Source organism: Cynocephalus volans, chromosome X (assembly GCF_027409185.1).
Source record: "Cynocephalus volans isolate mCynVol1 chromosome X, mCynVol1.pri, whole genome shotgun sequence".
Lineage (NCBI taxonomy): Eukaryota > Metazoa > Chordata > Mammalia > Dermoptera > Cynocephalidae > Cynocephalus > Cynocephalus volans.
This window is the reverse complement of record NC_084478.1, coordinates 43,301,882-43,315,621: the sequence shown is the minus strand read 5'-3', so window position 1 is coordinate 43,315,621 and position 13,740 is coordinate 43,301,882. Positions and strand designations below refer to the sequence as shown.

Genomic DNA, 13,740 nt, shown 5'->3' with positions numbered 1-13,740 from the left:
ACAGCAGAGCAGAGTATCTATTTAGAAATTTAAAAGCATGTTTCCTTAGGCTTACTATAGAGTCACTGATTATGCAAAACAACATTTATCACTCTACTAGTATAATTATCAGACATATTATTCTAGATGTGTCAGATTGAAACATTTATTTACATTGCAATAGACTAGGTATTACATTCACCTAGGAAAGTAAAGAACTTAAAATCAGCTTAACTGTATTAGGTTTGATGTGGTTGTAGATTATGAGAAGAATTAATGTGATGTTGGTTCTACACATCTTTAGTATTGGTTAAGTACATGAAAACTTCATTTTACTAAAATTATGCATTATATACTAAAACTTTACTATTACAACTCTGTTATTTAAGATATAGAACCCTGTTAAATTCAAGAGAGAATAATGTCATCACTAGAATGAAATTACTTTCTCAAGTGGGAGTAAAGCACTGCATATAATCATTATAATTACAGCGTGCTTTGCAACAGGCCATTAGCATATCTGATTTTCTTTTAGATATTTTAAGTTTTGCTGTTTTTCTGGTTAATAAGTAATACATTTTTTGTGAGGTCTTAATATTTCAGAAATGTATGAGAGTTTAAAAAGCAGAAATTTCTTATAACCACACACAACCTTGGCCAAACTAGGCATCTTCATTAATTGTTATTTTGGCTATCTTACATGTGAAAATGCATTAATTCATTTTAATTTGCAATCATTTAACGATGAGTGACATTGGAACATCCTTTACACACACACACACACACACACACACGCACACATACACTATATATATATATGTGTGTGTGTGTGTGTGTATATATACACATTTATGCATGACCATGTATTATCTTCTTTCTGTTAGTTACCTAACTACTTATTTTATACATTTTCCATTTTTTTTTTTGATTTATGAGAGTTATCTGTAGATATATAATTGTTAAGTTCCTAGGATATTTGAAATCATAAAATAGAATCAAAAAGCACAAATAATTATTAATTCTATGTGTGCCAATAAAATTAATTTTTCAACTAAAACATAGTATAAAAAATGTTTTTTCTCTGTTCACACACACACACAAAAACATTTCCACACACACCAAATAGATTATTTTCATAGGGCAATCTGTTTATTTTATTAAGTATGCCAAGTAAATGGTTGTATCTTATTTTCAAACTTATGTGAAATTAAGTGTATCCAATATCCATAGGTTATTTTTCTTATGCATATAAGCTTTTTCCTTCGTTTTAATTTTTAATTTTTTTATTTTAACACTTACATATTTGTGGGGTACAGTGTGTTGTTTCAATACATGCATATACTGCACAATGATTCATTTAGGGTAGATGCTTTTTATTTCTTGTTTTATCTTTAATATCTAAGCTTTCTGTTATTTAAAGACTGCTCAGTAATGATACAATGATAATGTATTGTCATTATCAATCATCATACTTTGCTTGCTTGTTTGTTTTATGGAAGGTCTGTGCGAGAAAAGAAGCCTTAAAGGGAGGTTTGGATAAAACTATAAGCCTTCAGAAAGATCTATCAGAGATGCATGAATGGATGACGCAAGCTGAAGAAGAATATCTAGAGAGAGATTTCGAATACAAAACTCCGGACGAATTACAGACAGCAGTCGAAGAGATGCAGGTAAAATAAACAAAATTAAACAAAGCAAAGAAGAAAAAGGGAAAGAAATGCAGCATTGCTTGAAATTGTGATTCTGCACAATCTGCTCTTTTCTTGCTTTAATTATATAGGTTGACTTTTAATTAATTTAGACTCAAGTTTGGTATACATTATGTAAAAGCCTTAAACTGTTTATTAATTTTAAAGCATTGTGGTCAAAATGTAAATATCGATAATCACAGTTTGAAAGATTATTACCTTGAAAGTATATAGTATTAAGAGAGTGGAATCAGCTGATCCCATTAGCTGTTTCTAGCAGATGACAAATCAAGTTGAAACTGTGACAAAGTATTATTGAAAAGGTCATTTCAAAAAAGAAGTGAAAAATCTGTGTTGATTTAGTAGTTTAAAGCGGTTTCTTACAAATTGGAAGTACTAAATATTTTAACTGATGGCCTTTAATATGGATAAAAAAGATTGAGTTTATATGTACTTCTCTTGAAAAAAATAGAATAAAAAACAAGAATAACATTTGACTGAGGAAGGAAACTGGTATGTAGCATGGACTTGGAGGTGAGGCTTAGTGTTGTGCTCTTTTACCTGCCTGTAATCCTGCTGACTGGGCCAATTGTTGAGCTAGGGCTGGGTCTGGAACTCACACACCCCTCAAGCCCATTCACAGACTGGGTCACAAACCCTTCACACTCCAGGCTGGGTCCCCAGACCCCTCACACGCAGGTCTGTGAGCTAGGTAACCAGCAAAACGGTCCTTGGAAACTGTAGGTTCAAGAGCATGGCCACGTGGGTGGATGCCCAAGGCAGATCCCAGCCAAGGTCACGGCACCGCACAGGTGCACTAACTCCACCCACACACACACAATTTGCTTACAAAGAATGTGCTGCACCACCCCCAACCTGACGGGCAGGCAAGGGAGCCTGATTAAATTATTCTATTTTCCCGTCACCTAGAATTAAATCTACACAATGGCATTTCAGTATGGTCTTGGGCAATTCAGTAGTCAACATAGTCCTCTACTGTATCATCAAAGATTCTAACTTGAATGTATGAACTGAGAATAGAAACTTACATATAAGTAAATTGCCTAACTCAGAGTGGGCAATCAATGATTTGTAGCTATAATGATAATGATTACTTTTATTTACTAGCAATAACACATAATCCAACCATACTAACCTATGTGAAATAGTAATAGATTTTTTTTGGTTGGAGTCCTCCCTCATGGGCAAATTGTGAAGCCAGGCACTTGGGTTTAAAACCTGGTTTGGCCCCTTACCAAATCTGTAAACTTAGGTGAGTTGTGTAAACTCACTGAGCTTCAATCCCCCCATTTGTGAACTGGGTATTAGAATGCTTGCTTTTCAGAATTATTAGAAGGATGAAACATAAAAGTCCTAACACAATACCTGGCACAAAGTAAATGCCCCAAACTCGACAGGTATGATTTTAATAATTATTATCATTGGTGCTACATGATAAGAATTAATTAAGTATGCTTTATTATGTAATTTACATTATCATTTATAAATATTTGTTATAGTTAGTCGCAGAAAGCGCTCACATTAAAACTCAGAAGTTTAAACACTGAATCTATTGTGTAGCTTTAGTCAAATGTTGAAAGTAAAATTAAAACCTATAAGAAAGATTGAATTTGGGTAAACAGTAATAGTTTCTACAGTATTAGAAACTAAAAAATCATTCTAATCTAGCAATACTACATGTAATTAATTTATTTATCAACAAATACTTATTGCATACTTACTATGTGTTGGGAAAATAGAATGGTTTGGTAAGGACCATCACCTGGGGTCCGGTTGGGTGTGGTTCAGCAAATCGTTTGTAAGCAAATTGTGAGTATGTGTGTGTGGAGTTAGTGTGCATGTGTGCCAATGTATCTTTTTAGTTTCCTTGCTATTCTTGTGTTCTTCAGAGTTTGTGAAGCAGGCTGGCTGACTACTGCCTGAGGCGGCCACTGCTGCACCATGCAGCCATGCTTTCTTCACCTATGGCTTCCAAGGACCTTTTTGCTGGTTACCTAGCTCATAGACCTGCATGTGAGGGGTCTAATGACCCAGCCTGGCATGTGAGGGGTCTGGTGACCCAGCCTGGCATGTGAAGGGTTGGTGACCCAGTCTGGACAATGGACTTGAGGGGTCTGTGAGCTCCAGCCCCAGCCCTAGCTTTACAATTGGCGCAGTCGGTGCGGGATTACTGGCAGGTAAAAGAGCCCGACAACTGGCGTATTCATGTAGCTTTGCAATTGGCATCATGAACAGGATTACGAGCTCTACAATTGACTATATGGACAGGATTCCGACATTAGCCATAGCGCTACACTATGTGCCAAACATCTTTCTAAATACTGAATATAGTGGTGAGAAAGACCACTACCTGCCTTCTTGGAATTTAAATTCTACTGCGGGGGGACAGGTAATGAATGGGAAAAAAAAAAAAAACTTTTTAAATTATGATAATTTGCCTAAAAAAATAAGCCAGAATTGTAAAATAGAGAATGATTAGTGTTCCGGCAGGGGATAGGGATGCTATTTTAGCATTTGTAGGACATTTGTGAGGAATTATATTTAATGTGAGAGATCTGAATCATAGGAATAAGCCAAGCATTTAAGACAATATCATGGAAGCACATTCCAATCAGAGAGAATAGCTTCTGCCATGACTGTGAGGCTAATTAGAAAGAGAAAGAGTCATGCATGTCTGAGGGAAGTAAAATATGGGATAAATGACCTGAGATGAGTTTGAGGGGGTTGGCAGATATCCATTAGTATTGTGAGATATCACAGGAGTTTTTATTCTAAGTGAAATGGGGAAGTCATTGGAGGGCTTCGAACAAAAGATCATCATGATTTTAAATTTGACTGTGGAGAGGTCACCATCAGGAAAATTATATCAGAATGTGAGAGCTAGAAGGTACTTAGGAAGTAATACAGTCCAACCCTCTCTCTCTGCTGATCACTGAAATCCCCAGATAGGTCAAATACATTAGCCGTAGCCACAGGTTATATCTGTAGTAAAAGCAGTAGGATTGAAAGTATTTCATCCCATCCCATTCCATTTTCAGCTATTCTGTCTTTTTATCACCCTATTCTATTCTATCCTATTCCATTCCATTCCATTCCATTCCATTCCATTCTATTCTATTCTATTCATGAATTGTGTGCCACCAATGTGGCCTTTCCTCCATATCTCAGTTCCTTATGATCTGTTCTCACCACTTCTTCTATTACTACATAGCCAGTCCATCACATCCCTAACTAAACAGTCAGCAGTCAGCTTGCCTTCAGCTGCTCTGTTTCTTCTGGGTTTCTTAGTTCCATTCAGTCCTCCCTCTTCTGACCCTCTTCCCTCTCTCCTTGAGCAGTTTGCCTATCTGACCAACCACCCAATCAGATTCCTTCTATTTTCCAGTGCTGGAGAGTAGACTGTCTCAAATTTTTTTTTTTTGTGTGTGTGTGTGTGTGTGTGTGTTTTTTGTCTTTTTTGTGACCAGCACTCAGCCAGTGAGTGCACCGGCCAGTCCTATATAGGATCCGAACCCGCGGCGGGAGCGTCGCTGCGCTCCCAGCGCCGCACTCTCCCGAGTGCGCCACGGGCTCAGCCCGACTGTCTCAAATTTTAAATTTTAAAAATAATTCCTGAAATGAGTGGTTCAACCAATTTGTCCTCATTGATTGGCATGTTTAAATAATTGGTCTAGCTACCCAATTGGTGCAGTATGGGAAGGATATTGAAAAGAGGAAAAGCTCGAGAAGCCTCTGGCAACAATAGCTGAGGGAGTTGACAGGAAGATCCTGTTTCTTGAGTTTTTAGCCTGCCAGTCTAGGCAATCTCTTTAGATCAAATTCACTGCCTGGAAGGTACTACCTGGAGTGCCTTGTGCAGACTTCCACCTATGCTGATATTTAGAGCAGATTTATCTTTATTGCCAAAAGATACTAACAGACCTACTTTGACATCTCTCCCTGATTTACTCAGAGAAAAAGTAGACACTTCCTTCTGTTTATTTTCTTTCCTATATTTTACTTCAAAATGACAGTGCTGTTTTGATGAGTTATTTTTTCCCTGTAAACTAAACTTTTCTGTTGACATGAAAGAACTGAGGGGAGTGTTTGATAAACAACATCCGATTTCAAAACTCTTTTGGAGATTGGCAATGACTATATGGTGAAACTTTATACTAAAACTTTCTTTAAAAAAAACTCTGGAATTTCATTTTTAACTATTTTTTTCTTTTGTTTTTTTTTTCCTTTTTTAAACTATTGTAATTCTAGTCCTAGTGCTTAACAGAATTTACCTATAGAATAAGGATATTAAATACACAAATGCATTTGTATAATCGCTAGAGCAGTGATTCTCACACTTGATTGAACACCAGAATCACCTGGAAGACTTCTTTAAAAACACAGACTGTTGAGCCCCCCCACCCCCACCCCCCAGAATTCCTGATTCAGTGAGTCTGGGGTAGGGCCTGAGATTTTTTTACTTCTCAGTAGTTTTCCGGTGATGCTGAGGAACCGTACTTTGAGAAACACTGGTTCAAGATATTGAAAATGAAAGATGTCTGAGCATATCATGGTTAGATTCATGGGAAAAAAGAGAACAAGAGCCATCATTTTTAAAACGAGAATTATGTCTAAACTATACCAGTCAGTTAGCTTTCCACCTTTTCTCACAGTAAAAAAATTCATGATCTCCTTTTTTCATATCTACCTGGGTTAATAAAATTTGCTCTTTTTTCTCTGAAAGTTTCCCAATGTCTAAGGCTGTTTTTCTCTTCTTTTTAAAGAGTATATGAATACCTAAAAATCAAGGAAAAAGTGTTTCTTGTTCTTGTTCTGCATTTTTATATAGTTTGCTTGGGTTTTTTATAACTTGTGGAAATTGTAATTTCCTTCACTGTATCCACAACGATGTGTTCCTTTCTCATCTCATGAAGGATTTGAGATGGGCTTAACAGAAACTATGAGGAAGAAAAGATGTAACTCCCAAGATGATTTACTTTAACTCTCTGAACCTCAGTTTTCTGATGTCTAATATAGAGATAACAAAACTCATCTCAGAAGGTTTTGTTAAAGATCCAAAGAGCTGGAACATATCACATGGCTGGCACAGTACACAGAAGCACATATTAAATGAAGTATGTTTGTCAGAGTTGGTGATAATGCTATAATTATTACAGTCAAAATATGATTGGTAGAGAAACAAACCCCATGCACAGCAATGCCAAAAAACTGATTTATTTAGAAAATTGGACAAAAAGTTTCAATCAATTAAATTAAGATTAGTAAAGGCAAACATTTTATAATCAAAACAACTTGCATTTGCCATCACACTATATACTTTTAAGGCATTGTAGGACTAAACCCAAAATATTGATTTTGCTGAAAAATATAAAGGCATTTTATAGCTCGTCTTGTCCGTGTCTTGCCTGTATCCCCTTACTCTCAGCACTACATTGTATGCAAGCTCAACTTCCAACTGCCAGAACCTGCATTTCTTTACCTAAGGGCTTTCTGTGGCCACTGAATCCCATTTTCTTACCTATGTGGCAGGCTGCAAGTGCCAGGAAATTAACGTTCCCCCAACAGACTTCAACCAAAGATGGGAGGTGATGTATAAATAATACCTCAGTTGGCTCACCCCAGAGTGAGATAACCCTGAAGTGTATATTTCTTAGAGCTTTCCAACAGAATTAAACTCCAGTCACCAACAGCAGTTGCTGTGCTTAATAAATATACCCCTATAATCTATCTTCTCTTTCCCATCTCCGTTCCCCATTCTGCTATACTTGTCTTTCCTTTAAATCTCACATACACATAAACTAATCGTGATTGAAAGTTCATCTCACGGATGGCCTCTTGAGGAACCCAGAGTAAAGATACAATGTGTGTGTGCCTGTGAGTATGTGTCTATGTGTGTGTGTTTCTAAAATGCATGTACACATTGGAAGCTGAAGTGTGTAAATATCTTCCAACCAAAGACCACCAGCAGTTCTCCTGTAGTTAAACAAGTTGGGTTTATTACCTGTTGCAATGAGGGAAAATACACACCCTGGAGAAATGTGGGGTATGTAGGAAAAGAACCATTATAGGATTTGGGCTTGTGTTGGGTAATGTGTGAGAGGGTTTAAGGGTTTTACTTTGGATTGCTAGAGCTGTTAGTGAATAGGGGTAACTCTATGATTGAGTATCTTATCTTGTCCAGAAGGAGAGAAGACTAGAGTGAGCCCGAAGATGTAATTGATAAAGAAGTACTAGTCACAGATTAACCAGGATAGGGGAATGTTTGGTATTTTATTTTTTGTGCAATGTTTGTTTTTGTCTGTATTCAGAAATGATTGTGGAGTAGTCTTGTTGTGGTATTTTTTTAATGTATTTATTTTAGTTGACATGTAATTGTATGTATTTATGGGGAACAATGTGATGTTTTGATACATATATATGTAGTATAATGATAGGGTCAGGGTAGTTAATTTAACCATCACCTCATGCATTTATTATTTCTTTGTGGCAAGAACATTCAAAAGCTTCTGCTCTAACTATTATGTATGTTGGGCTCTTTTACCTGCCCATAATCCTGCTGAATGGGCCAACTGTCGAGCTAAAGCTAATGTCAGAATCCTGCTGATGTAGCCAATTGTCGAGCTAAGGCTGGGTCTGGAGCTCACAGCAGACCCCTCAAGCCCGTTATCCAGACTGGGCCACAAACCCCTCCCGCGTAGATCTCCAAGCTAGGTAACTGGCAAAAAGGTCCTTGGAAGCCGTAGATTGGGGAGCATGGCTGCGCAGGGCAGACACTGGAGGCAGACGCCAGCCCAGGTCACGGCACTGCACAGGCGCACTAACTCCACCCACACATGCACAATTTGCTTACAAAGAATGTGCTGCACCACCACCAACCAGACGGGCAGGCGAGGGGGCCCAATTAAATTATTCTATTTTCCCAACAATCCACCCCTTCAGGGTCCCTCACCATATAATCTATGCATTCAGAATCTTCCAGGATGTTCCCTTAGTGAGGACATAAATGACCCTTACATTTACATAACCTATTATCCGTCCAATATGCCTTAATGCTAGTAGTTCTGTCCTTTTAACTATTAGCCACATATGTCCGGTTAGTAGTCACCATTGGGGTGATCTTCCATGTGAATCCTGCAGTCATACTGCTGAGGAGTTCAACACACATTTAGTAGGCCAACACACCAGTCACGTGACTCTGGTTCAGTGCCTGCAGCCAGAACACTATGGGCGAAAAGACAGAAGAGTTATTGGTACCAATAGGGGAAGTACTTGCCCCTCTGGTAAGATACATGCCAGTTTGCCATCCTGAGAAAGGATGGTTGCAGGAATAGGTATCTTACCTGGTTTATGATACCATACTTTATCTGCCAACACTGTTGGATCTGTAGGTTCTACATGTAACAGTACAGGGGAACTCATAATTGGCCATAATGATAATACAAATGTGTCCTTTGGAATAGAGTGCTTATCTGTTCCAGGCCACATTATCTTTACTCGAGGAGGCCAGGTACTTGTCACCCAAGGTGAAACTTGCAAATCTTCCTCTAATCCTTTTCCCCAAGGCCCTATTAGACCTATCCAGCGTATATGGGGGGCTTTTATTCTCTAAGGCCGTTCCCATTGTGCTACTGTCCGTCCCTGTTGCAAAAAGGTTTGGGCCGGTAAGAGAATATTTCCATTCTTGCCATATCCTGGCTTCAAAATCTTATCTTTAGTAGCAACTTGCAGCTGTATAGGTGCTGCAGCCCTATGTGACAGAGCTTCCGTGGGAGAGGGTCCGCCCTTGCGGGGTCTCTCCTTTATAATTCTGACTGTTGGCCATAATCACTGTGTCCACCCCTGGGTGTTGGGTAGATAGCCTTAGTCCCTTTTTTAAAAAGATCATTGCACTGTTCCATCATTCCCACTGCGTGGGGATGATATGGCACATGTAACTTCCACTGAATGGACAACTGGGAGGCCCACCTCTGAACCCCATGTCTGGTAAAATGGGTTCCATTATCACTCTCTATGACTACAGGCTGGCCATACATGGCAGTAAGGCTATTCAGTGCCTTCGCAGTGTTTACCTGGTCTGGGGCCTTACAAGGCCATACAAACAGAAGACCAGTAGCCGTATCAACAGCTGTGAAGATGTATCTGAAAGTCTCTGACCTTGACAGTGGTCCGCCAAAGTCCACTAGCCATCGAGTCAGGGGCACCCTTCCTCAAATTATTGGGGGTGTGGACTCTCTTGAGCACATACTGGACAAGCATGACAGGCACTCAGTACATCTTCTCATTTTATAGGCAGGGTCCATCTGTGAGCCACCATCCACATGGTTTTACTGCCAGCATGCTGCATTCACCGATGTAACCACTGGGCTACATTAGTAGCTGGGGCTCTCTCCAGCCATCACACCGTAGCCAAGGCATCGGCTTCTTCATTTCCTGGACTAGCTAAGGGGAAGTGTCCTGTGACATGGAAAAGAGTTACTTCTTTCTCATGTCCTAACTCCATAACTCTTGCCACATGGCTTGTCCCTGCAGGGGTTGGTGGCTGACAATCCACCATTGATACTTCCAAGTAGAAATCCAAACAGTTAAACCTTTGTACACATCCTAGCTGTCAGTACAGAGGGTTAATGGCCCAGGCTCATTTTTTTATCACCACTCATACTGCTCTCAGTTCAGCCCATTGACTGCTTTGTCCTATGCCATTCTCATACCACATGGTACCTTTTGAGGGCTGAACAGCAACAGCTGTCCACAATGCTGAAGGTCCCATGCTAGAGCCATCTGTATACCAAGTTTGCTCTGTGATAGGTCCCTGTCCCTCATGGAAGGGTGTAGACTCCACCTCCAAGGGTAACGGTTGTGCCAAAGTTTCCTCCACAACCTCTACTGGTCCTAGCACAGTTTGCAACTCTTTGGACAGAGGACTCGTTGACACAGTGCTCCTTTGTTCTATATATGCTCCCCATTTAGACAGAGTGGGAGTCTGAGCTACACCCATTTTAGGGTTGGTTGCCCATGTGCGCAGCCAACCTAGTATGTGGTATGTAGTCCTTACTATGACTTTGGCAGTTCCTGTGATAGCTTCAGTGGCCATCAAGGCAGAATACACAGCTGCTAACTGCTTTTCTATTAGGGTATAACACACTTCAACACCCTTCCAGAGCTGAGACCAGAATCCTACAGGTGTGTGGAATCAGTCTTATCTCTGCCACAAACCCCATCCTAACCCCTCCTGGGTTATATGTGCATCTAACTCAAATGGCTTAGTGGGGTTGGCCACTTGTAAAGCCTGTACTTGCTCTATTACCCTTTTGTAAGCCCAATAAGCCTGTTCTACTTCCTCAGTCCAATCCCAGAGAACTCCCTTTTTTGTTAATGCATGGAGTGGGTGTGCTATTTGGGCCATATGTGGTACAAAAGCTCTCCAATACCGCCAAAGTCCCAAATATGTCTGTAGCTGAGCTATAGTTGTGGGTTGAGGGTATGCCTGTATCTTATCTATAATAGCTTCTGGGATGACCCTCATCTTACCCAACCAGACCACTCCTAGGAATTTGACTGACAGCCCAGGTCTTTGCAATTTGGCTGTGTTCATGGCCCACCCACATTGTTCCAAATGACTTAACAGTGTTGGAGCTGCCTGGTTAAAATCTGAAAGAGAATCAGAGGTTAGTAACACATCATCAATATAGTGAAACATGTAATCGTGCTGGGCCTAGTCCACTTGGCTAGGTCCCCAGCCACCAAACCATGACGATGGTTGGGATATGCAGATAACCTTGGGCAATACTTGAAAGGTCCACTGCCTTCTACTCACCCTTATGCATATCTGTGGCTGTTCTGCAGCCGCTGCCTCAGGGATGGGTGTATGGTAATGGAGGCCAACTTCTCCATCTCCTCACCAGAGCATATCACCCTATCCACCCCTAGGTCCCATAAACACAAAAGCCAAGCAGTCAGGGTCTCCCCATGTCTCTGCCTGAACTGTCTCCTCAAGTCAACCAGTTCAGCCTGGGTATACGGGACATAGGTGGTGAACTGGGTCACCTGTGGATCGCCCACCAGTTGTCCATCCAGTCCCATAGGCTGCTCATGTCTCAATTTCTCATGCACAACAGGTTGTGCCTGGAGATGCATGGTTTCCCCCAACTCACCACTGGGTTGGTCATCTTCCCTGGTGTGAGAGGCAGGAGTGGCCAGTCACTGCATGTCATCTTCCAGGATAATCATCCATGCTTCCAACAACTCTGCTTTCTGCTGCAAATCTCGATCAGTTTGCAGCATAGTTAGCAGTAGCCAGGCTCCGGTCAGTAGAAAAGTGGCCGCCAGGCACCACGTGCTCTAGAATAGCCACATTTCTTCCTCCTCCCAAGGGGTTTTGTATTTTAGTACCTGATCTATGCTGCCTTGCAGTACAGTGTGAAGCAACCAGATTCCAGTCAACAGGAAGATGGCCATAGGGCACAACATGTTCAAAAGTAGACACATTTCCTCCTCCCAAGGGCTTTTGGATCCTGTACCTGCTCATAATCCTGTCACAGACTATGCCAATTGTCGGGCTCTTTTACCTGCCCATAATCCTGCTGACTAGGCCAACTGTCAAGCTAAGGCTAATGTCGGAATCCTGCCAACATAGCCAATTGTCGAGCTAAGTTTGAATCTGGAGCTCACAGACCTCTCAAGCCCATTGTCCAGACTGGGTCACAAACCCTTCACACACAGGTCTCTGAGCTAGGTAACTGGCAAAAAGGTCCTTGGAAGCCATAGGTTGGGGAGCATGGCTGTGCAGGGTGGATGCCCAAAGCAGATGCCAGCCAAGGTCGTGGCACTGCACAGGCATACTAATTCCACACACACATGCACAATTTGCTTACAAAGAATGTGCCGCACCAACCCCAACCAGACAGGCAGGTGAGGGGGCCTGATTCAATTATTCTATTTTCCCAACAATGTAATATACAAAACTTAACTGTTAACCATAGTCACCCTACTATGCGACACCAGACCTTATTCCTCCTATCTAATTGTAATTTTGTATCCACTGGCCAACCTCTCACTGTTTTCCCATCCCTCCTCCCCTCCCCAGTCTCTGGTAATCACTGTTCTGCTCTTTGTCTCTATAATATCAACTTTTATTTCAGATTCTACATATGAGTGAGATCATGTGATATTTGTCTTTCTGTGCCTGGCTTACTTCACTTAACATAATCTACTCTAGGTCCATCCATGTTGCCATAAGGACAGGATATTTTTTCTTTTTTATAGTTGAATAGTATTCCATCAAGTAAATATACAACATTTTTTTATCCATTTATTCATTGTTGGACAGTTAGGTTGATTCCATAACTTGGCAATAGTAAATAGTGCTGCAATAAACATGGGAGTGCAGATATCTCTTTTACATGACTGATTTCATTTCCTTTGGGTATATATCCAGTAGTGGGATTGCTGGATCATACAGTTAGTTCTGTTTTTAATTTTGTGAGGAACCTGCATACTGTTTTACACAATAGCTGTACTAATTTACAGTCTCACCAACAGTGTAGGAGGTTTCCCCTTACTCCACATCCTTGTCAGCGTTTGTTATTCTCAGTCTTTTTGATGATAGCCAGTTTAAACTGGAGTGAGGTGGTATCTCATTGTTGTTTTGATTTGCATTTCCCTGATGATTAGTGATGCTGAGCATTTCTTCATATGCCCGTTGGCCATTTGTATTCTTTTTACTCTTTTTGTCTGTTTAGATCCTTTCTTGATACTTATTCTTTACTTTTTAAATTTTTTTTTTATTTTTGTGACCGGTAAGGGTATCGGAACCCTTGGCTTGGTGTCGCCCGCACCGCGCTCAGCCCGTGAGCGCACCAGCCATCCCTATATAGGATCTGAACCTGCGGCCTCGGCGCTCCCAGCACCACTGCACTCCCAGAGCCACACTCTCCCGAGTGAGCCACAGGGTTGGCCCTTGATCCTTATTCTTGATTTCTTTTTCCTCTTTTGAGAAATGTCTGTTTAGATCCTTTGCCCATTTCTTAATTGAGGCATTTTTGTTTTGTTTTGT

At 40.6% G+C, this 13,740-nt stretch overlaps 1 protein-coding gene across 2 annotated transcripts in view; it reads left to right on the top strand.

Annotated features, from left to right (window-relative positions):
• The window catches only part of DMD (dystrophin), a 2,107,999-nt gene that overhangs the window by 760,782 nt on the left and 1,333,477 nt on the right, over nt 1-13,740 (top strand). For both annotated transcript variants that reach the window (XM_063083086.1, XM_063083084.1), the window contains exon 26: nt 1,479-1,649. In XM_063083086.1, the coding sequence (XP_062939156.1) occupies nt 1,479-1,649 (171 nt within the window). The remainder of the gene's footprint in view (nt 1-1,478; nt 1,650-13,740) is intronic.